The 26017-nt window shown below is 37.6% G+C and overlaps 2 protein-coding genes across 3 annotated transcripts; both read right to left on the bottom strand.

The window, feature by feature from the left end:
• Window positions 1-1698: 1698 nt before the first annotated feature.
• Window positions 1699-8799, bottom strand: LOC116575478 (myelin P2 protein). Of its 2 annotated transcripts, none has more exons than XM_032316875.1 (4): window positions 8677-8799; window positions 6816-6988; window positions 6196-6291; window positions 1699-5151 (listed from the first exon to the last, which is right to left on the bottom strand). In XM_032316875.1, exons 1-4 carry the CDS (start codon window positions 8747-8749, stop codon window positions 5101-5103), a joined length of 393 nt encoding a protein of 130 aa, XP_032172766.1. In that variant the 5' UTR covers window positions 8750-8799; the 3' UTR covers window positions 1699-5100. The 2 variants fall into 2 exon arrangements, with proteins under 2 accessions (XP_032172766.1, XP_032172765.1); XM_032316874.1 differs by having other exon boundaries at window positions 6190-6291.
• Window positions 8800-19516: 10717 nt separating this feature from the next.
• LOC116575326 (fatty acid-binding protein 9-like) lies at window positions 19517-23372 on the bottom strand. Its single transcript, XM_032316642.1, has 4 exons — window positions 23271-23372; window positions 20469-20641; window positions 19845-19946; window positions 19517-19682 (listed from the first exon to the last, which is right to left on the bottom strand). Exons 1-4 carry the CDS (start codon window positions 23341-23343, stop codon window positions 19632-19634), a joined length of 399 nt encoding a protein of 132 aa, XP_032172533.1. The 5' UTR covers window positions 23344-23372; the 3' UTR covers window positions 19517-19631.
• Window positions 23373-26017: the final 2645 nt, after the last annotated feature.

Raw genomic sequence — 26017 nt, forward strand, 5'->3', positions numbered from 1 at the left:
GTCAGGTAACAGATCTAAACACTTGCATGTCGTCACTGGTATTTTTAATAGACAGCAAAATATGAAAGTTGCTATTTCAAAAATTAGTCCCGTACTACATTTTCTGAGAGATTTGAACTTCTTTCCTAAATCCTGCTGAAAAAAAAATAGTTTCTCTTTTGCAGCAATTTTAGCATTGTTTTATAGCTTTGTTTTCCCTGTTGCTCCACATTTTGCTATTTTGAAAACTCGACTTTTCCATATGTCATGGATAATGGCCAATTGCGTTGCCTTCTGTGGAAAGAAAGATAAGAAGTAAACAGTTGCTTTCCTAACAAAAGACTTGATTACATCTGAGTTGATTTTACCATAGTATTTTCACTACGTACTGTTATTTAGTGTCATGTTGGGGACATTTAGTACTCCTGACTTTGATGACCTTTCACTCCATTTTAGTGGATGGCAATGTGATAATAGCCTACATTAAATTTCTAGCTTTGGAAGACTTTGGCACAGTGGTCCCCAAACTGGCCACACATTGGAATCACCTGGAAAAATACCGACACCTGGGTCTCACCCGTCACCCATACACTATGACTTAGTGGGTCTGTGGTACAATCTTGGTATTGGAGTATTTTAAAACTTCCAGATGATTCTAACATGCAGCCACATTTAAAGAGGTACCACTCAGTTTAGAAAAAGTATTCCCAAAAGCTAAGCCAGAGTAACTTAGTAAAAAATTAGAAATATTACAGTTAACATGAAACTAAAAGTGTTATTGGTAAAATCTACATACTATGCTATTTCTAGGCAGTGATATGCTTTCTGCTAATAACTAATGAGCGATCTGTGGAGAGATACTTTAAGACCATATTGTTTTTATGCTTATATAAATAATGTTTTTAATAAATTTAGCCACATGGTCTGTAAATCAATATCAACAGCTCTGAGATCTTGTGAATTCTCTTCATTTTGAGGTGTAACGAAGTAACCTATTTGAGCATCATATATGTTACTAGGTAAATAATAACAAAAGACATTTCCCTAGGGCTTTTCCTATGCCAAGGACATTACATATTTTAATTTATCTATCCCTCACAACTCTTTGAAGAATGTTCTATTATTATCCTTATTCTTACAGCGAAGGAGCTGAGGGGCAGAGAAGTTAAGTAACTTGCCCAATGACACACAGCAAGTAAGCAGCAAATTGGAATCTGAACTAGGTAATCTGATTGCTCTTAGCCCCCATGTTCTCCCAAAAAGAACTTTTTGTTCTATCAAGAAGAATTGAGAATCAAAATTATATTCTAGACTGTTTCTGAATACTGCAGAACACTAGCTCCCTCCCCTACTTCTGGTTGTTCAAAAATCTTTTTCAAATCTAGCAACATGTAGCACCTGCTGAAATGATCATTTTGTCTTTCTCATTATCAGTGCAGTTCCACTTTTCCTGTTCCAAAAACAGAAACTGCTTATGACTTTGGTATAATAGAGCAATTATGTTTATTGAGGAATACATTTTATTGCAAGTCATATTATTACAACCTCTAAAAATAGCACCACAGTTTTAAAACTCTCCTTTTTTATGGGTTTATTTGGCTGGAGCCAAAAAAAATAAATAAAAAAACCACACCTCGGTTATGATGCCTCTCAGACACGTGTTGATCAAATACCCAGGGGCAGAGAGGGACTTGGCCAAGTGGAGCTAAAAAAATATATTCTTTTTTGGTTGGAAATAGCTTTAAACTTGCAGAAAAGTTGCAAAACCAAACTCTTACGAAGAAAAGACATATTAGCTTCTAGTCAGATTTGTCTATTAAGTTTTACCCGCGTTTGCTTTATCAATTGCTCTCACTAGTATATATACACGCAGACAAATACACATACATTTTTTTTCAGTTTTTTAAAGTAGATTGCATATATTATGGCCTATTACCCCCAAATACTCCAGGGTGTGTTTCTCAAGAATAATGATATTCTCTTGTATAATCCCAGTATACTTCTAACCTAATTTGCCATCTATATTTCAATTTGTTTTTTACTGGATTTAGTCATCACATATTTTGAATGTAACTTAATCTAGAAAATTTCCACAGAGCCTTTCTTTGACTCTTATGACAATTACATTTTTGAAAAATTTGATCAACACCACTCTCCTCCTCTTTTTCAATAGAACATTCTTCATTTGGAATTTGTCTCATGTCTCCCCATGACTAGGGGAATCCATATGCACAGATGAGGATTCTGGACTGAAAGACTACATAAGTGATGTTCCTTCTCAGGGTATCACAATTGAAAACACAGGTTCTTCTGTCCCTCTTTGGCGATGCTAGGGGTGATTCCCCAATCAAGGAGTTGTCTAGTTTTTCCATGGCATAAACTGTTTTTTCTGCTAATAACTAATGAGCGATCTGTGGAGAGATACTTTAAGACCAAAGTAATATCCTTCTCCTAATCTAAATTTCCCTCCAGATTTAGCATCTACTGGCAATTCTTGCATGAGCCAATATTTACTGTGATAGTTGGAAAATTATGACTTTCCATTTCTAGCACTCCTTCCACATGTGCTGGTCAGCCCACAGCATTCTGCTATAAGGAAGACTCTTCTCTTTCTCCCTATTATCGTTATGGTTTCATGGATCCTTATTTTTCCTTCCATGGTTTATAAGTTATGATTTTTTTTCTCAATTATTTTACTTTTTCAAACTGTTGCAGTTTTAACTAAGGGAAACACCTCCAAGCTGGCTTCCATATTTTTGGTATTCTTCTATTATTTTTTAAAACACTTCCATCCTTTCTGATGTAATAAGATATTTCAGGCTCATCTTGTAACTACCCTAACCCCACATTAGAATTAGTTGTTTCTCCAAGGAACTCTCAGTCCTTTTAGTGGGTAATGACATTGGACCCCAAAGTCTGGGAAGCGGGTGGATTCATTCCTACTGAAGTGTCATTGCTTCTAAGCTCTTTGGGCAGATAGATCTGGGAAATACTTGGGTGTATATACACATACACATAAGTACATGTATACATATACCTCATAAATGCATTTGCAGACATGCATGTACAATTACATACACATGTGCACATATATATACACATGCCTTAGAAACCACAAATTTACATCTATCTCAATCCACTCTCACACAATTCATTCTTGCCTCCCTCATTCCATAGTTGCATGTTCCTCTTCCACAGTGAAAATCCTGGCCCCTAAAACACCAGCACATTTGTCATTTGCTCCAACATACATCTGAAAGAGTTTCATTATTACTTGGGCACAGTAGTCTCTATTCCTGCCTGTCAAAAATCAACTAGACCCAGTAATTCAATGCCCAGTTATTGACCCAAAAGGTAGGAACTCCTATGTCCTCCAACAACCTTGTATGAGAATGTTTACAGCAGCTTTATTCATCAAAATATGTTTGGCCAAAACCTGGAAACAGCCCAACTGTCTTAAGAGAAGAATGGAGGAGCAAACGGGGTTATATTCACGCAACAGAACACTACGTAGCAATCAAAGAGCAAACCGCTGCTGAGTGCAACAATACGGATGAATTTCAGAAACACTACTCTGAGTTTAAAAAGGCAAACAGAAAGAATACATAATGTATGACTCCATTTATATGAAATTCAAGAACTGGCAAAAAATAATGTCTAATGGTGCACTTTTAGAGATTTTATGAGAAACAGACAAGTTTCTAACAGCCAGGTGTGGCCAAGGAGACAAAATAGAGCAAAGGTTTAGCAAATGACCTTTCTTCATTCTCTACCACTTTGGGGCTTTGCACAAGTTACTCTACACTCTTTCTTCTTTTATAAACTGGAGATAATAATAGTATCTACCTAATAGGGTTGTTATGTGAAATTACATTAAATATGGCAACACGGCACATAAATTGTCTGGTAGAGAGTCAATGAGCTTGGCACACATAAAACATACAGTAGCTGTTAGCATCGGTATAGGACCTGTGTTTGTACATTGCCCTTCACAGGTATACTGCTGGTCCCTCATCACTAACAACACTCAGGAAAGCAATACAGAAATGTACATTGGGTTTTCCATATTGTTTAACTTACTAATCCCTCTCCTAGAAAAAGTATCCAGCACAATCAGATACATGCATAAAGGTAATTTTTGCAAAATAATGTGATAACTCCAAACTGGGTTAACTTAAAAATAAAACCATTACATTATAGAATCATAGTAAATTATGGTATAGCACCTGTTGAAATGTGAAATAATCTTTGTTAAACTCTCAAAAAGCAGAAGATAAAACAATATGAGCTCTATGGTTGCAGACGAATACGATATGTTTGCATGTACAAGTGATGGCTCATACTGTGTGACCTGGGAGCAGTTGACTTCCTCTTTCAGGGTCTAAAAAATTTCCTGGTTATCTTTTCACTTAAAAAATGCATACTTTTTTGAATTAAAAATAACCTTTCTTTGTATAAAAACCCACACATTAAAGAAAAGTATAATGGAAAACTCAAATGATAGAAGCCAAATGACTACTTGCTTCTGGTGGCGGTGGGAGAGGACAGAAACTGACTAGTAAGAAGCCTGAGAAAACTTTCTGGGAGTAAGGAAATGTATCATTATCTGGATCAGGATGTGAGTTATATGGGCGCGTGCATTTGTCACAATAGATTGAACTCTACCCTTAATATCTGTGCATTTCACTGTCCATAGGGAGTGGAGGCTGCCCTATGCCTGAACTAGAACTTTGATCTAAAACAATCCCTTCTTGTAGTTTCTCTCACTTCCCATCTTCCTCCCCATTGACTTCCTTTTACGTTACTTGCTTTACTATCCTTTCGGTATACAAAGTACAACATAAGTTAGAATTTCACAGCTAATTAAATGACATTATCAACTATTTAGTTGTGGCCAATATACATACTTTAATACAGTAAGGAAATGCATACAAATTGAAAATGTTTAAACAACACTGAATTTTAGATTAATCCTCACTTTAGGCCTTTACCTATCTCATCTATTAAGACAAAAGCAAAAGCAGAGAAACATACTGCAGAGCAGTTGGGGCCTTGCCAATGAAAACCGTTGATTTCCAACATAAAATGATCAAATATCACTTCAAGGAGGAAATGATTTTCTCAGACCTTCTCATAAATTCTGGTGCAGACCACGCCCTTCATTTTACATTCCTTGAGAAAAGAGAAAGATTCATTGAGTATCTAAAACTCAAACTAGGGAACAACAAATTTGCACATAGCAACAGAAGATAAAAACAAGCTCATAAGATTAAACTTAGAAAGGAGTAGAACATCAGTATGTCAAGTCTCTGGCAATTTGGAATTATGACCATCAAAACAGGAGAAGCAGTTTTGACATCATTCTATGTTACTATGTGGAAGAATTTTCTTAAAGTGACAAGTTTTAATGCATAATTTGCGTGCATTTAAATTCACTAAAAGTGGATTTCAAAACTATATGCGTATTTGCATCATCTGAGAAACATTTAAAGATACTGATGGTTCCTTCTATCCCAAGAGATTTGCATTTAATTAATCTGTGTTGAGAGCCCCATACTGGTGTTAACTCCCCATGCAAATCTACTTTGTAGCTAGGGATAAGAACCTCTAAACTAAAGGGAAGAAAGAACATTTAAAATGACATGAGTCTATGTTCAGTGTATGTATTAGTAAGCACAGAAGCTAAAACAAGAAAATTACTAGATGTCATCACAAGTAACCCTGGACATCACCCTTGATCTGCTGACTAAAAGGTCTCCCATGAGCTGAGCTTAAATCACTGACACGGTGAAGTCCAAGTTACTCTGAATTCTTGGAAGCAAAACACTCAGATACCTACAAATATTATGTAATTGAGCCGTTAGGCAGGTTTGTTTTGCATTTATAACTTGGACTTGCTTTTCTCTTTGTGAGTCCAAAATAGGGAGATTCAGCCATTCTTTCTTTGACTTACTGTTATTTTTTTTTTGGTGTTGTTACTCCTAAAATAACACATGAGCTTTGTTGTTTCTAAAATCTTGGATCTATACTTGAAGTGCTATAGAGGAGTCTTCGGGACTGAAATATTGCCTAACCACTAGCTCTGACTTTATTCTTAGCCATTCTTTTTCATGGGTATTGCAAAGAAAAAAGAATACTTTGAAAACAATGTAACCAATTTCCCTATTTAAATACCATTATTTTTGTATTTAGAAGCAAAAATAATCTTACCACTACCATTTTCCCATCCACCAGCTTTCTTTTTATTGTTGTCTCTTTGCCATCCCATTTCTGCACTTGATTCAACGAACCTCTTGACAAGGTCACGACGCTCTGCAATGACAAGCTCACATAATCGAGTTGCTTGGACCGTAGTTGATTAAAGAAGCAGTTCGTTTGGTATCGAACTGTTTTCATAATAGACGTCTCATGAAGAACATTCATTTTCTATTCAATTTAATTTAATTTATTTTTTTAGAGGAGGCTCCACACCCAATGTGAGGCTCAAATTCCCAGTCCTGAGATCAAGCAAGGTGCCCCCAAGGCACATTCATTTTTTTTTTTAATAAAGATTTTATGTATTTCACAGAGAGAGCACGCACATGCGTGAACTCAAGCAGTGGGAGCGTCAGGCAGAGGGAGGAGCAGGTTCCCCACTGAGCAGGGAGCCCGATGCAGGGCTCAAACCCAGGACCCTGGATCATGGCATGAGCCAAAAGCAGATGCTTAACTAACAGAGCCACCCAGGTGCCCCAATTTTCAATAGAATGGCATAGTCTACCCTTTTGAATACTAACAGGAAGTATCTTCTCAAGCTGGAGAATGAGCTAGCTTTGAAGAGAAATATTAAAATTTACCTTTGTTTTCCTGTTGTCAGCTGTGGTTTCTTCAAATTCCTGACCTAACTTAAAGGAGATCTCTGTATTTTTAAATGTACTCTCAGTCCTTATAGTTATAATATCCCCTTTCTTGCTGATGATCACACGGGGTTTGGCCAAATTTCCCAGTTTTCTGGTGGTTAACCCCACACCTGAAAATGAAGAGAATGTTAGAATTATGTTGACAAGGAGATGTATCTGTAGAGACTACACATGGCCACTTTCTATCCTCACTTGTTCATCTGGTGTGGAGATGGTGCGTAGTATCACTGACTACTGAGGATCTCCTCCCATGTTTCACCATCTAACGGAAATGCGTGTCCATCGACTTAAATATTTCAAGTTTATCATTATAAGAATAATATCTGCAGATTTTAAAGATAAACATGTTTAACTTAAATAGTGCAAGTTAACCCCTTTTACATCTAATCCCACAGTCTTTGAAAATCACCAGTGTTTTGTATGAATCATTCCAGAAATTTTAGTTTTTTACATATAAATACTATGGATGTTTTTAAAATGCAACTATGACAGATACACACTGTTCTTTGATTTTTTTTCTCTTCAGTAATATATTGTGGATATAGAAAAGAACTCTCCCCACATCCTTAATAGAATCCTATTTCTGCAATTTTATTGTGGCCCCTAAATTAACTGGTGGGAAAAATCTATCCATCTCCTTTCAAGATCTCTATCATTACATGTAATCGCAAATAAACTAATTTTTAAAAATTTTCCTTGTTTGGAAAAAAACACAAAATTAAACTCTCAAGTTTTATTACTACTATTACTAAGACTATATACATGGAAAAGGAGAAATTACTAAGACTAAATACATGGAAAAGGAGAAATGTCAAATGAGAGCAATAAATGAAGGGAAAACTAGTTTCATATAAATATATGAAAATATATATTCTATATAATCTCCGCAGTAGAGCCTGAGAACCTACACTATATCGAACCCTGAGGTGATCTTATGCATTCTAAATTTGAAAATGACAGAATTAGGGAGTCTGTCATTGATGCTCTTGTATTTTTCTTCTTCCTCAGCTGTAAAGTCAAATCTTTAAGTCCAACCAATCTCATGGTACGATCTGTCCCCATAAGTTCTCATAGTTTTCTAGGCAACGTAACATGATTTTGCTCATTTTACCTAAGAATACAACTCTTCTCATAAGCTTTCTATGCAGGTAAGTAAAATTACAGGCCCTTTGTCAAGCATAGAAACCTGGGTCATTGACACCACTTTCGATTATATTTATATAGCTCTGGAAATTTCCAAAAACAATTCATACCTGTTGTGCTCATATCATGGAACATTCCTAGAAATAGTATAAAATAAAGTTGATAAAACTAAGGACTGGATTTTCCATCTTCATCCATCGCTTCAAATACAGGATATTCTGATGTTAGCCTAACAGAAATTAGTGTAAATGTCTGGTTTAGCTAAACACCAAAATTTTAAATTGAGGTTTTCTATTAACTTCAGTTCCTTATCTTATAAGCATTTCAGCTGTTATAAAAGGAACCAGAGGATGGGTTGCCTAAGCCTTTAGGATTTCTTTTCTCTGAAAGCAAAGCCCTACTGATACAAAACTACCTTTGAAATCAGTGGGAACTCCACAAAATTAAGCAGCTCTTAGGTTAAAATCTATTACAATTTCCACAAATGCAATGCAGTAAATTATTGAATGACCAAAGAGATTAATTTCAGGAAAGGATTATAATTCAGCCTGTGCAAACCTCCCCAGAGTCCTGGAAAAGGAGTTAGAAGGAAATAGGCATGCAGCTTTCTCAAAAAAGGATCTTCTCAACCAGAGCTACAAGAAACATTTCTTACCCAGAGCTTTCATGTAATCATCAAAATGCTCACTGGAGACAAGTTTCCAGGTGCCCAAGAATTTGTTGCTCATTGTGATGGAGGAGAATTCAACCCAGTTCTAGATGAGATTCAGGAGACTCAGATGCTGAAGGCTCAGAAGATTCTTTTCAAAGATGTCCAAAGCATGTGACTCTCACAGAGACCCAATGGGGAAAAGCAGTATCAGGACTGGGCAATGAATCATCCATTGGGACAAAAGAAACCCCCACATAATGTTTCCTTAGTCTCCAAAAATTTTTTTTTAAAGATCAACGAGAGCACTATTTGAACCTTCAAAAAAATTTTCGGTCAATCTTACATTTTTAAGAAGTGCTTAGTCTTTAATGCTTTGGAAAAGACTCCATGAATTGAATCCTATACCAAACTAAATTATATTAGCGTGAATGAGAGAGAAAGAGAGAGAGAGAGAGAGAGAGAGTGTGTGTGTGTGTGTGTGTGTGTGTGTGTTTAGGCATCTTAGTCACTCTCAATCCTGAGTCTGCACAATTAAGAATTCTTATTGAAAGAGAAGAAAGAAAGGAAAATGTCCATGAGTATTGTGATAACTGCCTCAAATATGTTGTGGGAGAGAAATGCAGGGAAGCAGTGTGAGGAAGTATTCATAGGTAAGGGAGGCTTGGCATAGTTCACATATCCCAGGCAGGCAGAGTAGGCAGACAATACGGTCAGTCTATTACAGCAGAGCACAGAAACTGTATTCATGGGATGGATAAAAAGTAGCACTAGAACATGATGTGGCTTTGGCACAACAAAGATTTTCATCTAAAAAAAAAAAAAAAAAAACTTAAGTCCAAATTGAGCAGGTTCTTAGTTAATACAACAATTTTGAGTTTAAGCCCTTTAAAATAAATCTTCAGTTTTATAAAGAGAAGGATTTTCTATAGAAATAATTCTAATGTATACGACCTGAGAGGTCGTTGTAGGCCAGCCACCATGCCAAGTGCTTTTTACGGATTATTTCATTTAATTCTCTCAATACCTCCAAGAGTTAAGTACTATTATTACATCCATTTTACCAATGAGAAGGTTAGGTAACTTGCTCCCAGGACTTGAATGAGGAGAGGCAAGGTTTGGACGTGGCCTTGTTCTCTAGCCCGGACTTGGGATTATTATCTTACATTGCTCCCTTTACATCACATATGTGCAGAGGCCTTGGCCAAAGGTCAGATGATACTGACATCACCATGTGACTAAACAGAGATATTCATTTCTGCCCCCAAATCAGGAGAGGTAAAAGTCATGAGATGAGGCATACAGGCTCCTATGGTACATCAGAGCCCAAGTCTTTGACTAGAGGGAGCAGTTATAAAACTACTTCAAATGTAGGTGTTGCTCCTCAGAATAACTTCTTGCTGCCATAACTTTTCCTAGTGGTTTTTTATATTGCCATCAGTCCTGACTGTGAGGTTGTAAATATTTTTACACAGGTTGGCTCTCTTCACAACAATGGAATATTTTCCCATGATCAGTTTGCTCATTAACAGGTAGACCTGCTGGCCTCCTGGGCTTAGGTTACCAATGTCAGAGGTGAGCCACAATGATTGCATTTATATTGTTAGGGTCCAAGGTGGGTCAAAATATGGAAACATACACTGTGAGTCCAAGTATCACCTTACATTACTCATGCATGGATAATCAAAGTGGGAATGAAACAGTGACTAGAAAATTTCCTCAGTTAAGTAACTAACCCAGTCCTAGGCCCAGGAGAATATAACTGGAGGAAGGACATTATACTCGGATAGAAGAAACAGCTATGAAGAAAAAGGGACTTTTGATTAGAGAATGTATTATTTTCTTTTTTTAAGATTTTCTTTATTTGAGAGAGAGAGAGAAAGTGGGAGGGAGTGGGAGAGAGAATCTGAAGCAGACTCCACCCTGAGTACATAGCCTGACCCAGGCTCAAACCCACAACTGTGAAATCCTGACTTGAGCCCAAACAGAGCTGGTTGCTTAACTGACTGAGCCACATTGGTACCCCAAGAATGTGATATTTTCTTATCCAAAACACTTAATAAAAATGAATGATGGTATCATTTTGTCCTCAAAAAAATTTTTTCAAAAATTAGGAGTTCTGCCTAAATCTGTAAAGGACTCTCAAACTACCCCACTTGAGGTGATCCCTTGTAATCAGAGGGACTGGTAAAGGAGAGTGGTATGAGTTATCAGCAGTCCCTGATTGTTCATGGGCATAGCCGCAGAGTCAAAATACAAACATTGAGGGGCGCCTGGGTGGCTCAGTGGGTTAAAGCCTCTGCCTTCAGCACAGGTCATGCATGATCCCAGGTCCTGAGATGGAGTCCCACATCAGGCTCTCTGCTCGGCAGGGAGCCTACTTCCTCCTCTCTGTCTCTCTGCTTGCCTCTCTGCCTGTTTATGATCTCTGTCAAATAAATAAATAAAATCTTAAAAAAAAAAAAAAATATATATATATGTATATATATATATAAACACATTGAGGGGCGCCTAGGTGGCTCAGTGGGGTTAAAGCCTCTGCCTTCCGCACAGGTCATGATCCCAGGGTCCTGGAATCAAGCCCTGCATTGGGCTCTCTGCTCGGCAGGGAGCCTGCTTTCTCCTCTCTCTCTGCCTGCCTCTCTGCCTACTTGTGATCTCTGTCTGTCAAATAAATAAATAAATAAATTCTTTAAAAAAAAAAAAATATATATATATATATATATAAACATTGAGCTATGTATTGGCAGGGCTTTTAACTTTGAAGCAATTTTAAACAAAGAAAAGAATTTCTGTTTTAGCTTATCAGCAAGGTACCTGCCTGCTGGAATGAACCAGATGTATCCAGACAAAGATAAAATGCTGAGGCTAGTATGTGAGTCAAAGGCCCAGATCAAAGCAATGAGTGAAGATCCACACTAAAGCCGACTTGAGACATTAAGTCAATCCTAGCTAAGCAAGTCATTAGTATCCTAGTGAAAAAGAATGGATAATAAACACCAGAACCACACTATCACTAGATAGATTTATTTAGACTTGAACTAAATATTTATAGTAGTAGTAGTCTGTTTATAGCATGGATTCACCTTTCATAGATTTACTGCCTATGTGAATTCTCATGATAAGGCAAGCTACTTGAATCATACACTGAAAAGAGCACCCAGAGGTCCAAACAAAATAAAGCAAGCTTGTTCTTTATCATCTATCATGTAAATATTCCTCACACCATTGTCTTCAAGCTACATCCAGTTATATATTCAGAAAAGTGATAACCAGACGTCCTATAGTAAATAAACAAAGAATTCATGATCATCCACTTGAGGGCTAAAGATCTGACTCCATTCCTTTCATTCATTTAATTGCAAAAATATTGAGAGCCTACTAAGTTCTAGGCACTGTTCAAGGTTAAACATCATTGAATAAAATTCCATGCTTTTTTTGGAGCTTACTTTCTATAGTAAAATTATTATACTTATAAAATAGAAATACTATGATCATAATTGGTAGCATGAAAAGCACACCAAATAATGTGTTATTATAAATAAAATGGGCATTTAAAAAAATAATTGAATAAACAAAAATGGACTTCAGAATTTTCACTTCCTTATGAGAGATAAATTAATTAAACTAAATTTCCAACTATGACATCTTAGAAAAAACAGATTTTTTTTTTAATTCTTCAAAGCTCCAGAGAGATAAAAAAGCAGAGAAAAATTAAGGGTCTAGGATTTGGGTGAAAAAGGCAAGGCCAGAGAAACAGTTGCAATATTTAGGGCTACAGGCCATCTAGGGATTAATGAATTCTGCAAAAGGCAGATGAGAGACAGAAGTGTGAGGAATATTTGTGACCGTGTTATAAGGTGTAGGGGAAAAATGAAGGAGAATCCTGGTTAATCATCATGTTTTGGTTTAGGACTTTGAAAGGGTGCAGCATAGGGAAAAAGGTGAATTAAATAGGCCTGTGCTAATGTCAATTCAATTCTTAAAAATAGTGTGTGTGAATAGTTTAGTGTGATCTGGTTAGCCAGTGAACCTAGCTACCAGTCCGAAACAAACTCTTTCCAAAAGAAGATAATGTCATCATAAATCTAAATTATCACCACAACTTTTCATGTACACTGTTAAAAAGGGCCCCTGAGTGGCTCAGTCAGTTAAGCATCAGACTCTTGGTTTTGGCTCAGGTCATGATCTAGGGGTCCTGGGACTGAGACCCACATAGAGCTCTGCCATCAGCATGGAGTCTGCTGGAGATTACCTCCCTCTTCCTCAAATTCTCCCCCTGTTTATGCATGCTCGCTCTCTCTCTCTGAAATAAATAAAATCTTAAATAAATAAATAGAGCAAAGAGATAGGAAAATATATTCAAAAAGCAAAAGAAACAGGAGTCCACAGAACTAGATGACTGACTGAGAAGATATTAATAAAAACAAGCATATTATGGAAAATATCATCAAAACCAACATTTTTTTAAAAGACTGACAAAATTGAAGGGCACGTGGGTGGCTCAGTCAGTTAAGCATCCAGCTGTTGATTTCAGCTCAAGTCAAGATCTCAGGGCCATGAGAGTGAGCTCCCCATCGGGCTCCATGCTTCTGGTGAGTCCACTTAGGATCCTCTCTCTCCCACTGCCCCCCACCACCTGCTTGGACGTGCTCACTCTCCCTCTCTCAATAAATAAAAAAAAAATTTTAAAAAAGAAAAAGACTGATAAAATTGGCAAAACATTTAGCAAAATGGACTTTAAAAAAAGGCAAAAGTTATTGATTGCAGGAATAAAAAAGGGCATATCAGTGTATCTTAGTTATTAAAAAATTATAGTTACATAACTTACAGTAATTAAAAAGATCATAAGAAAATATGAGCTACTTCATGCCAATAGATTTTAAGATTTAAAAGCAATGTTATAAATTCCTTAGAAAACACAAAATGTAAATACTCCCAAATCCATTATTATTGAATCTATCATTAAAATTTCTCTCACGAAGATACCCCAGGCCCATAAAGTTCACCAAGGAATCCTTACAAATATTTACAGAAAAAAATAACACCAATGTTACACAAAATCTCCCAGAGAATAGAAAAGAAAGTAGTAATTTCCAACTTGCTTCTACCAGGATCTTTGCACATGCTCTTCTGCTCTTCTCCTTTCCTGGAATGTCTAACCACTCCCATATGGTTAATCCTTAAACCTCAGTTCAATTGTACTTTCCTACCTTTGGGTTGACATCCTTTAGATTTCAACTCAATCATCTTTCTTAACCTTTTTCTAGTATAACATCATTGAACAGTTAGTGCAATGGCAATTTTTATTAATTTTGGATATTATTTAATTAATATGTATATCACCCACTGAAGTCTTGATTCCATATAAGCAGGGACAACATGTGACTTTCCTCATGTAGTAGCCCAAGTCCATAACACCATTCATGGACATGGTCAATAAATATTTGTTCACTGACTAAATGAAGAAAATATAAGATTTTCTACTTATGGGAGTTATTGTTTGCATTAACTCATATAATAAATATTATGAAAGCATCTAAAATTTGTGCTTATGATCAATAATATTCTTCTCCTAAACTTCCTTCCCTCTTCTACCTCCCCTGCCTTTTCTTTGTTTCTTTTTTCATACCCACTGGAAGCACAGAAAAGACATTGGCTGTGGGTCATATCTAAGTGTGAAATTTAATTACAACACTCATTCCTACATTTGGTCATGCTTCTGGTCAGTTTTATATATATATATATATATTTTTTTTTTTTAATTCTTTTCAGCGTAACAGATTTCATTGTTTTTGCACCACACCCAGTGCTCCATGCAATACGTGCCCTCCTCAATACCCACCACCTGGCTCCCCCAACCTTCCCCCCGGCCCAGAGGAGAAGGGAGTTGAGGGAAATTGGAGGGGGAGGTGAACCATGAGAGACTGTGGACTCTGAAAAACAATCTGAGGGTTTTGTCCAGTCAGTTTTTTTAAAAGCAGGTGATTCTTTCCATGTTCAAGGATGACATGATCATAATATACCACTAGGAAAGCATATGTAAGGTAATTCCAAGATTCATTGTACATATTCTCACCTGCATGCATGCAGACAATTAATACAAATTTATTGAACTCAACTAACACGGGAGGGAACATGGTGAGTGAAGCAGCAACAGTTCCTGCCCATATGGGTCTTATATTCTAGTCAGGAAGACAGACATTAAGAAAACATTTAGAGACATACTAGAATATCCAATTATTATTTTCTTTTTTCCCTAATTATTATTCTCTATCACTTGCAGATGGAGGTGGTGAGGATACCATAAAAGAGCCAATGAACCATTATTATGTAGAAAGATCCCTTATGGACTTGTTTAGGCACCAGATGCTATGAGACTGATGATCGGATTTATCGTCAGAACTCAGCCACTGAGGCATCTGGTGACTCCCCTCCCCCCCAACCACAAGGAAGCTATTTGACAGAAGGTGACAATGGCACTTCAGGCCAGATATTTCCTATTACAGGTTTTGTGTGTTTTTCTCTACGATGGAGAACACTGAGATTATAGTTGCTTTCTTAATGCAAATCATGTCTTAGTCACCAGTGGATATTTGACCTTTTGGTTGCTATGGTGACAGTTGCTGTGACATTTATGCTGCCCAAAGGTGGTTAATAGCTTTCTTTTGTTGAATGTCAATAAAGAAAGGGAAGTGGTTTTTTATTCCTTCAAACAATGCATTTAGCTTTGTTTTTACTAGACTGCAACAGACATGGCCTCTTTTTCAGAATCTAGTCTAAGATTTCAAATCATTATTCCTAATAGAACACCTGAGAATTAAATTTCCTCATTCACTGGGGAGGAAATAGAAGACAATTTCTGTATTTCCATTTCTTTTGTTAGTCTTTATAGCATATACCAAGCTGGCCACAGTTTTTCTCTTCTATTTGCATTTTTTCCCTCTTAGTGAGAAAGTGACATTCACAGCGTTAAAGAGGCTGTACTTTCCAGGCATTAGCATAAAGAGCCATAGCAAATACTTTTGAGGACTCGGCCATCTGCTCCCTTACATCTGATGGGAGAAAGAAATCCCTGAAAAATAATTCATCACAAAGCATAGTGAGAAGCATTTTTGTGTCTAGCTTTATTTCATAAAGAACAAATATAAACCCATAAGAGTTGAAGTGATTTTCTAGTTGTGTGTTATATAGGTAACCTACTTTGTTTCCTACTGTATTTCTTGATTATATCTTATAAATGTTTTCAATAATTGAGATGGTATAAAGACCTTGATCTCTCATTTACGCACATATGTACACACATATGTACACACACACACACACACAGTATTTTCTCTAAACGTTCAATTTAGAAATCTTAAGACTTTGGGATTAGATTATTTCCTAATATCTTACCCTAATTTTCCATCTACAGAACTCTGTGAAGTAGACAAACTCCCACTTTGCGAAGGAGAAAACCAAAGTAGAAAGCAGCTCGCGCATGCTCACTTAGGTGTTCACAGCAGAAGCAAGATTCAAGTCCTACTCTGGACATTTCTCAAAGCCCCTTTGTTCCAGGGCACTGAGGTTCATCTCTGGGGTACCAGACAAGTCCCGTTCTAGCATGGGGTGGTGTCTAAATGGTTCCTCCCCAGTCTTATCCCTCTCCAAAAATTACACAGGGCCTAGATATCAAACTTTAAAATGGACAAACTATACTTTCCCTAAACTTCAATGTAGAAGTCTTAACCTATAACTTTGAGATTAAGTTATTTCCTGATAGTTCATCCTAATTTTTCATCTACCCTTGGTTATTATCTTTGGAATAGTCACTTATCTTTTTATGGCCAGTGAAGAAAATCATGGACTTTTGTGTGTATTGCATTTTTGTGCAAAAAAGTACAAAAATTAAATACACCAAGAATGTTCAAATAATTTTGCTGGTGATTTACTAAGTAGTTTTGGGTACCAAAAAAGAAAATCTGGTGAATTATTCTTTGGTAGTAGTATTAATCATGATTTTAATATGACTGATCTTTCGGTAATTAATGCTTTTGGACAAACTTCAATGTGGATTTGAAATGTGATGGAATTTGACTTACTACTAAGTCATTTAGGTTAAAAATATTCAAAAATAAAATATATTTCCCTCTGTGGTTTATAAAAACTACTCTCACTTCCTTTTCAAACCCCTTTGGAAAGTGAATAAATAATGGTTTTTTAATCCTCAAGTCACCGTAATGAAAAGTTCCATTATTTCCAGCACAAGTTAACAAATGTGACATGCTATTTTATAATCACATATAGATAACGATAAAAATACAGTACAACTTGACAAATATGGCATGTTATAATTTACTTACAGATAGACGATGACTTTTGAAGGCAAGTCAGACATACCAGGAGACTGATCATGTGAAAGTCCTTAGCAAAGACAAATGATTCTAAGTATGAACTTCAGTGAATTTTTTTTTTTTCCTACAGGAATTTTTGACATGAGTTGACTGAGAATAAAAGTAAAAGCAATAGGGCTTCAAGATGCTGGGCTACTTACAACATCAAAAGTTGTGAACTCCAGGCCTAAGATGGTGCTATGTTCCAGCACCTAACATGGTTTTGAATAGTTGTCAGAGTAAGAATTTGTTGAGTGAATGGATTCCTTAGGAGTGGATACAGATGACAGCTACTTAGTGTATGTTTAATTCAACCTACTAAAGACTCAACATTCGGCTTTTGATTCATTTTGGCTCCTTGTATCTTGAGCTATGCCATAAAGAGAAGAGAAATAAATCTTGAAAATTCAGAACTATATTATTCTTTTCTAAATTCTGCCTCTGTAAATCCAAAGATTAATTTTTTAAAAATTTATTTGACGGAGAGAGAGCTCACAAGTAGGCAGAGAGGCAGGCAGAGAGGGAGGAGGAAGCAGGCTCCCTGCCAAGCAGAGAGCCCGATGCAGGCCTCAATCCCAGGACCCTGGGATCACGACCTGAGCCGAAGGCAGAGGCCTCAACCCACTGAGCCACCCAGGTGCCCCCAAAGACTAATTTTTAAAAGAGTTTATTTATTTATTTGAGAGAGTGCACATGCAAGTGGTGGGGAGGGGCAGAGGGAGAAGCAGACTCCCCACTGAGTGGGGAGCCTAACACTGAACTTAGTTGGGCTCAATCAGAGCTCAGTCCCAGGACCCTGGGATCATGACCTGAGCCGAAGGCAGATATTATTTAACCAACAGCCACCTAGGCATGCTATAAATCCAAAGATTTAAATGAGTAAGTGCCTAGTGCTTTTTAGAGTAGTGTCTTCTTCCTGAGGGTTGCAAGTTTTCAATCCCTGCTCGCTCAGAGGGGCATTGCTAAGTAGCTGTCATCCGTATCCACCTTGCAGACCGTCCTCTGATTAAAGAACCATTGGCCCATGTTCCTCATTGTGCAAGGACACCCTGGGGGCTGAGAGTCTCTGACTTCTGGAGAGCAAGTATGGTTTACATTTTGTATACACTTGATTCCTTTAAGAAGGAGGAACACAAGTCATGTAGGAATGACTGTCACTGCCCATACCCAGCAGCTGGGTGGCCAACACAAAGCCCATCGCTTCAGGTGCACAGCTGTATGTTTCTGGTCTCAATAGGACAACACTAATTCCCTTCCTTGGCCTCCTTACTTGATTCATTCCTTGCCCCAACCCATGCTCAGTGCTTTTGTATGTAACCTTTCAAATTTCATCCTACTAAGGTGGCCATTCCCCCCAGGTTGCCTAGGGCAGTTCCCATTTATGCCTATTATCTGAGTATAATTATTGATACAGCCCTTTTCCACTTTAGACAACAAATTACATGGACATTCTGCTTTAGCACATATTAAACATAAGTGTCGGGACTTATTTTTTTTTTTTAAGATTTTATTTATTCATCTGACGGAGAGAGAGATCACAAGTAGGCAGAGAAGCAGGCAGAGAGAGAGAGGGAAGCAGGCTCCCTGCTGACCAGAGAGCCCAATGTGGGGCTGGATCCCAGGACCCTGAGATCATGACCTGTGCTGAAGGCAGAGACTTAACCCACTGAGCCACCCAGGTGCTCCGCAGGACTTATTTCTGATCAACTACTACCTACTTTCAAATTTAAGGTATTAACATGAGATTTACATAATTCTTACTCTTCCCCCTTTTTCCTCGCCTCAGGTTTTCAGACTTTACATTTTAATTTTACCTATATCACTGTGTTTTGCTCTACGCCCTGAGTGTACTTCCTAGCAGCCGTCCTGAATGAAATTATAAGGTACTTTGTGTAGCTCTAATAATTATATAGTTACAAGGCATTTAGAAATTCAGGACTGACATTTAATATAATGTCATTTTGCAAAGACTGAGCTGTAAACAGTGGTGAGAGACGCCCTAGCCTGATTATTTTAAATGGGCTTATCGATATGTAAGACAATAATTGTTTTAAATGTTTTTCCATAATAATTCAACCACAGTGTATGAGGTGCAGGCTCTGTTTGTAATGGACCTATCTCAAGACTTTAAACAGAGCTGCCTTCTGCTAAAATCAAAAGTCAGCAGTGTCGGTTTTCAACATCTGTGTAGCCCAAAGTAGCTTCCAGTGATTGTATCTCCAGTGTATCAAACCCTCTGTGAGGTCCCAGGAATTTCCACAGAGCGCTCTTTGACAGAAAGTCTTAACCTAAATGGAGTAGGTCCACCGAAGGGAACTCAAGGCTTATGGAAGTCGGGTGGACAGAGGCTTAGGGGGACTTTGGTGCTCTTATCATCACATCGTGAGCAAGTAGCTTCTTACTTCACCAGTTAATCCATTTGTCCCCAACCCTCACCATTACAGAGCTCCAAAACTGCACTTAACTTGTTGGTTTTATTGAGCAAATTTATGTTGGACAATTTTTAAATCACCGGCCCTGAGGCATATCTTCTTTAAGTCCCAGCATCCTGTTAGTGAACAAGTTTCCATGATGTAGACACTTCCTTCATACCTTTTCATAAATTCGAGTGCTGACAGTTTTATTCATGATATATTCCTAAAAGCAAAAAGGGATCTATTAGAGTTGGTGGATGACAGTTTCAACTTTCTCTGCTCCTTCTTCCCCAGACTCTCAATTCAGGACACACAGCCACTGAGGAACTCGAAAGGCATGCATCAAACAGGAGTATCTAAAATATTCAATTTATTGAAAACTCACCACTACCATTTTTCCATCTACAATTTGTCTTTTGATTGTTGTCTCTTTGCCAAGCCATTTTTGGACATGAATCATTGCACCATTGTTTAATGTTATGATGCTCTGTAAATGCATAAAGGAATCAGTTAGGGATAGCAATTCACTACACTCCGAACTACAGGAGACTAGACGTCTATTTTTCATTTCTATTTTGACATTCTTTTCCTCCCAAATTCCTCCCTCAGTTCTTATCATAATTTAATATCATTGAACTAGAGAAGTCTCAAGAGATTATTTAATTAATGCTCTTCTTCTACAGACAAACAATATCTAAACTGTTTGTGAATGATTGTTCTCTTCTCTATACTCTTTAATACAGTGACAAAGAAAGATCACACACACACAAAAAAATGAAAACATGTCCAGGTTTTTGGCCCTGTTAACCATCAGCATAATTTGCAAAGGGGTTGGCTTTAGAGCTGTTCAATAGTAATTAACAAAACAAGCCCAAACTGACTTGGTCATTAATCAAGTTAGATATGTATGAACCATGCTCAATGACCTTCTTTTTTGTTTTGTTTTGTTTTGTTTTGTTTTGTTTTGTTTTTCCTGGACTGTAGAATACCAGGAAGACGTAGTGCTCACCTTTACTTGTCTGTTGTCCGCTGTGGTTTCATCAAACTCTTCCCCCAGTTTGAAGGAGATCTCAGTGTTCTTGAAGGAACTTTCTGTTTTGATGTTCACTTCATCCCCATTGGCACTTATACTGATTCTTGGCTTTGCTAACCCCGCCAGGTTCCGGGCTGCTGTGCTCATCCCTGTAAGGCAACAAGCCTTCAGAAGACATTTAGGAAGCGCTAACAACCCTTTTGGAAAGCAATTGGAAGAGAACATATTCTTCCTCCATTCAGTGTTGTAATTTCTTCAGTGCTCACTGTGATAGCGGGGTTGAGCCAAACAAGCCCATTCAGAAGGTATATCTAGTAATTACACTTGACATTTTGAAAAGTTAAATTCACTTTTTGAGGCTATTGTGCCTCATCTAAAATCTTCCAGACTCATGCTTCATCTAAAATGTGTATCTGTCTGATACCTTTCAGGGGATCAGACCTCATTCCTTACCTCGTGGGGTGTTCTAACAACAGTGCAGAGGGTGTTATTATCCTCATTTTAAAGATGAGTACGCAGTGTCCTAGAGACATAGAGAGGCTTATTCTAGGTGATGTGTCTGTTAATCAGCAGAACTACAGGTTTTCTAATAGTCTAAAGAATCATCATAGTGACTTAAAAAAATAAAAGCAAAATAAGAAATCTAATTTTCAGAGTACCTAAACTACTCTAAAAGATAATGACTTATAAAGTCCAAGCTCCAGAGTGTCAGGGTGGCTCCATCGGTTAAGCGTCCAGCTCCTGAGTCAGCTCAGGTCATGACCTCGGGGTCATAGGATTGGGCAGGGTCCCTGCTCAGGGTGTCTGCTTGGGAGTCTCTCCCTCTCCCTCAGCCCCCTGCCCTGCTCTCTCATAAATAAATAAATAAATTCCTTAAAAAAGGTAATAAAGTCCAAACTCCTCTCTTATTTGTGGATTACATTCAGTTCTGGCCAAGTAAAGAGGAAGTAGGCAAACGGCACAATTTGGCTTAGAGCCTGGCCCTGTTGTTCAGGCTGGGGATGTCCCACTGCCAAACTTGATTCATGTAATGGATAGACAGAAGAGGTGAGTCCTCTCTCTCCGTATCAATATCGAATGCAATTTTACGTTTACATTGTGGAACTGATAAGACACACCTGACTACAGAAAAGCAGTGATACCTGCAGGTCACAAAAGAGAGAAGAGCCAGACGGTTGCCTGTGCAGGCTTTGTCACCTGTGAGTTCAAGCGTTATTTCCCTTCTCTAACCTTCAGATTTCTCAGGAGCGGAACATGAATGACCATGGTATTTGCCTCCTAGGTGTTCTGGGAGATGAAGTGAAAGGGCTTAACATGGCCATGGCACACAGTAGGCTTTCAGCTCTTAGTCTCTGCCTAAGCTCAGCTCCCAATCACAACAGCTCTTGCCATAAGCCCAAAGTTTCTTAGATGCCCCCATATTCAAACTCAAAACAGGAGAGTCTATGAATCCATTGAAAAACACGGAAACATGTTTCTTATGGCTCCCTAGGAAAGTTAATACTGAGTATGAAAAAGGGACAAATGCATAATGTTACATTATGCACACAGTGACTTGTTATGCATTGATTATTTCAGCCAAATTTAAAGAATAAAATCTTGGCTTTATATACAGTTTATTATTGCAAAGGAGACTTCTTTTAATTAAATATTAAAAATTACTTAACAAATATTAAATAATTACCATTCTTCTAGCATTAGTGAGAACAGTTTAGTTGTTATAGGCCTGAGCCATTGTAATTGATGTTTATTCAACTTGAGTGTAGAGCTAAAGGATGAGCAGGGTTTATACTTCTGAGAAATAGCCAATGGTGAGACATTCAATGAGCAAAAATGTTCCATTTCTCCAATAAAAAATTTGAAATTCTTCAAAATATTTTAAAAATATCTCCCCTATATATAAAGACTTTAAATATTAACCAACTAGGGGGGGCCTGGATGGCTCAGTGGGTTAAAGCCTCTGCCTTTGGCTCAGGTTGTGATCCCAGAGTCCTGGGATCGAGCCCCACATCGGGATCTCTGCTCTGTGGGGAGCCTCCTTCCTCCTCTCTCTCTGCATGCCTCTCCGCCTACCTGTGATCTCTGTCAAATAAATAAATAAAATCTTAAAAAAAAAAAAAGAGTTGTAAATATTAACCAACTAGAAATTTCATTTGTTGCTATTGTTCTTTTGAAGTCGTGACTTAAAAGAAACCTTGAAACAAATTTAAATGATAAATTTAATTATAGATATTATTAATATCTGTAAATTTGTCTTTTTTTAGAAGATTTTATTTATTTATTTGACAGAGATCACAGGTAGGCAGAGAGGCAGGCAGAAAGAGAGGGGGAGTCAGGCTCCCTGCTGAGCAGAGAGCCTGATGCAGGCAGGGCTTGATCCCAGGACCCTGGGATCATGACCTGAGCCGAAGGCAGAGGCTTTAACCCACTGAGCCACCCAGGAGCCCCACTATCTGTAAATTTGAAGCTAGGAAATGTTGTTAGTTGAAATGATGAAGGTAGAGAGGATGAAGAAGTATTTTCAAAAAGAATAAATGGACTTAAATATACAAATAATGACTAGAAGGAAGTTTCTGTGAACCTTGTATTCTACGAAGAGACAGTTACTGCTAGTAACCAAAAAAATCAAAAGCAGACACACAAACCTTGTTAATCTTACATGACTATTTCCTAAGATCACAAAAGAGAAAATTGTAGGAAAATTCATTGTAAAATGCAAACCTAACCACATCACAAAATGTATTGTCACTTTCCAAATCCCATGATGGTATTTCTTACCCAATTGTTTCATGTATTCCTCAAAGTTTTCACTGGAGATCATCTTCCAGGTTCCCAAGAAGGGCTCAATCATGATGGAAAGCTTGCTGAGCAGAGGCACTCACAACCAAAAGCCAAAGGAACTTAGGGAATGCAATGCTGCCAGTACCTTTATTTAAAAGGCATCTTCATCATGTGACTTTTCTGCAATGACCAATGGGCAGCAGCAAGACCAAAGATTCTAGGTACCAGCATGACTCATTCTGTTTACCTCCAAATTGAGAAACAGAAAATCAACGTGTAAAGTTGAATTTAAGTCGATGATTATAGCTTCTAGGAAAGAGATTTATACCCCCAAGTCACCTGATAAATATTATTTGTGGAATGGAGACAATTTTCAATACATCAGCCCTTTGAAACTTAAATGCTGAGTCAATGCGGAAGGAATATCCCAACAAATGTCCAATAAACTCCTGACTAAGGTTGTTTTCCCACCTGATAATAGAAGCACATCTTTGCTTGGTCCACCTCAGCTGGTTTTTGTTTGGACAAGTCATGGTTCCAGAGTACATTCTTCATTAAAATAATATCCTCCCCTCCCTTCCTTGCAGGCTTGATGAATTGATATTAATGTAACTGAAATGTCTTCAGTTGCTTGGAGTGAGGTATAGAGTATTATTAATATTATCATTGTTGTTCATCAACAGTAATTGCCCACTGGGAAGAAAGGTAACAATTACCATTGGCTGCTGTTTTGTGACTTAAGCCCTAAAAAGGATGTGGAGCTAAGCTTGGAAAATTCATCTTTTAGGCTCACAAGGTAATCTTGAAATACTCCTTGGATTAAAATTAAAGCACTCCTTGGGGAAAAAAAAATTAAAATACTCCTTGGAAAAAAAAAAAAGATATCGTGGTGCCTGGGTGGCTCAGTGAGTTGGGCCTCTGCCTTCTGCTCAGGTCATGATCTCAGGTCCTGGGATCGGCCCTGCATCGGGCTCTCTGTTTGGTGGAGAACCTGCTTTTCCCACCCCCCGCCCCCGCCTGCTTCTCTGCCTACTTGTGATCTCTGTCAAATAAATAAAATAAAATAAAATAAAGATATCACTTGAAATTGTGAGGGGAAGTTTTAGAGAGAGAAAGGGCATCTTGATATCTGCATCCTAAAAGGCAAAGGCAGTAGAATTAAAATCTCTTTACAGTGACTTCTGAAATCATCTTCTGTAATGCACATAATATGGGCTTTGCAATTTTGTCTTTACTGAAAAGGATCAGATTCAGAGGCTCGAGATTTATAGCTCAGCTTTGAATTCCAGTAGTTTTGAAGAAGGCTGGAAAATTAGGCACCTGCAAAAGAATATTCATATGATATTCTGCCTGGGTCAAATATTTTTTCAATTCTGAGAAGTACTTATTTAAATCATCTGTTTATGGAAAAAACAAACTTTAAAAAAGGTTGAAATTTTGGCACCACAGTGTTATAACTTAAGTGGGATAAAGAATTTCTTTTGATGAAAACACATAGAGACGAAATTTACAATGCTGTATCTTTATAGATGTACTATGTGTGTGGGGGGGGTGGGCAGAACAGGGGAAGCGAAAACCCCAGCATCAGTTTCAGGAAACTGAGACCTCTCCCCAAAGTAAGTGCCTTAACAGTTGAAAACATACTCAGAGGTGATGTTCAAATAAAGAACAAATGATCAGATCTTGCTTTCCTGGTTCTAGATGTGTATTAACATTGTCTGCTTGAAAGATAGCAAGTCATGGTGGCTATATACTCTGCCAGTGGGCTAAGGTGACATTAGTGTGATCATCCTTGTTCCACTTTCCTTTCCACTGATTGATTCAGAAATCAACCCTGTGGTCCAGAATGCAGTTGTCCCATGAGACAAAAGGGAAAGTAAAACTTCTGGCCTCCATAAAAGTCCCTGGCCCCTAAAAGAAAGAGCCAGAGGGACGCTTTCTCTTTTCCTCTGCACATTTTGCTTTTTGTATGATATGTAAAACTGTTCCATCCACTGTGTTACCAATTCAAAGATAAGACCAAACTGAGGATGGCAGAGTGGAAAAGTGGGGTGGAACTAAGACCATTTTATTTCTGGAATTTTGAATATATGGATTAATAAATTTCATTATTGTTAAACAACGTGTGTCTGAGTTTTTGTTACTCGCAGCTTAAGCCTTTGTAATTGATACGCCTAAATAAATAGCTTTGCCTACATGATCAATTTGGACTCTCAAAACAACCAGGTACATGTATCATATGATATTGGCCTCCTACACTGCAACACCCACCTTTCCAGGTCCAACTCAAACATTTCCTTCTCTGGGAAACTGGCTCAGAGCTAATCGATCCCTAGTATGTAATACAATTATACTCCAACAGAAGTGTATTAGTGAACATTTCTCATAGTATTGCAACTAGTTATCTTCCAGATGTCTTCTGAATTATTTTACAAGTGCATCAAGGAAAGAAAACATTTCCTGCTCACCTCCAGATCCTTAAGACAGTGCCTGGTATATTATAGGTGTCATTGACTGTTTTATGAATGAGTAACAAAAGAAATAAGCAGTTTTATTTCATTTTAATTGACAGTTCCCCACATTACTGATCTTAATCTCTCTGACAGTGACTATAGGCAAGCTTGTAATATACCGTTCTCTCCCAACTTGCTCATATGATAGGTCTTTCATTACAGTCATCAGATGGTGGAGGGATTCTCAGACTCCCTTTGTCTTGGCTCCGTGTCTCATTGTTACCATACAAG

Source organism: Mustela erminea, chromosome 16, assembly GCF_009829155.1.
Source record: "Mustela erminea isolate mMusErm1 chromosome 16, mMusErm1.Pri, whole genome shotgun sequence".
In the NCBI taxonomy this organism is placed as follows: Eukaryota; Metazoa; Chordata; class Mammalia; order Carnivora; family Mustelidae; genus Mustela; species Mustela erminea.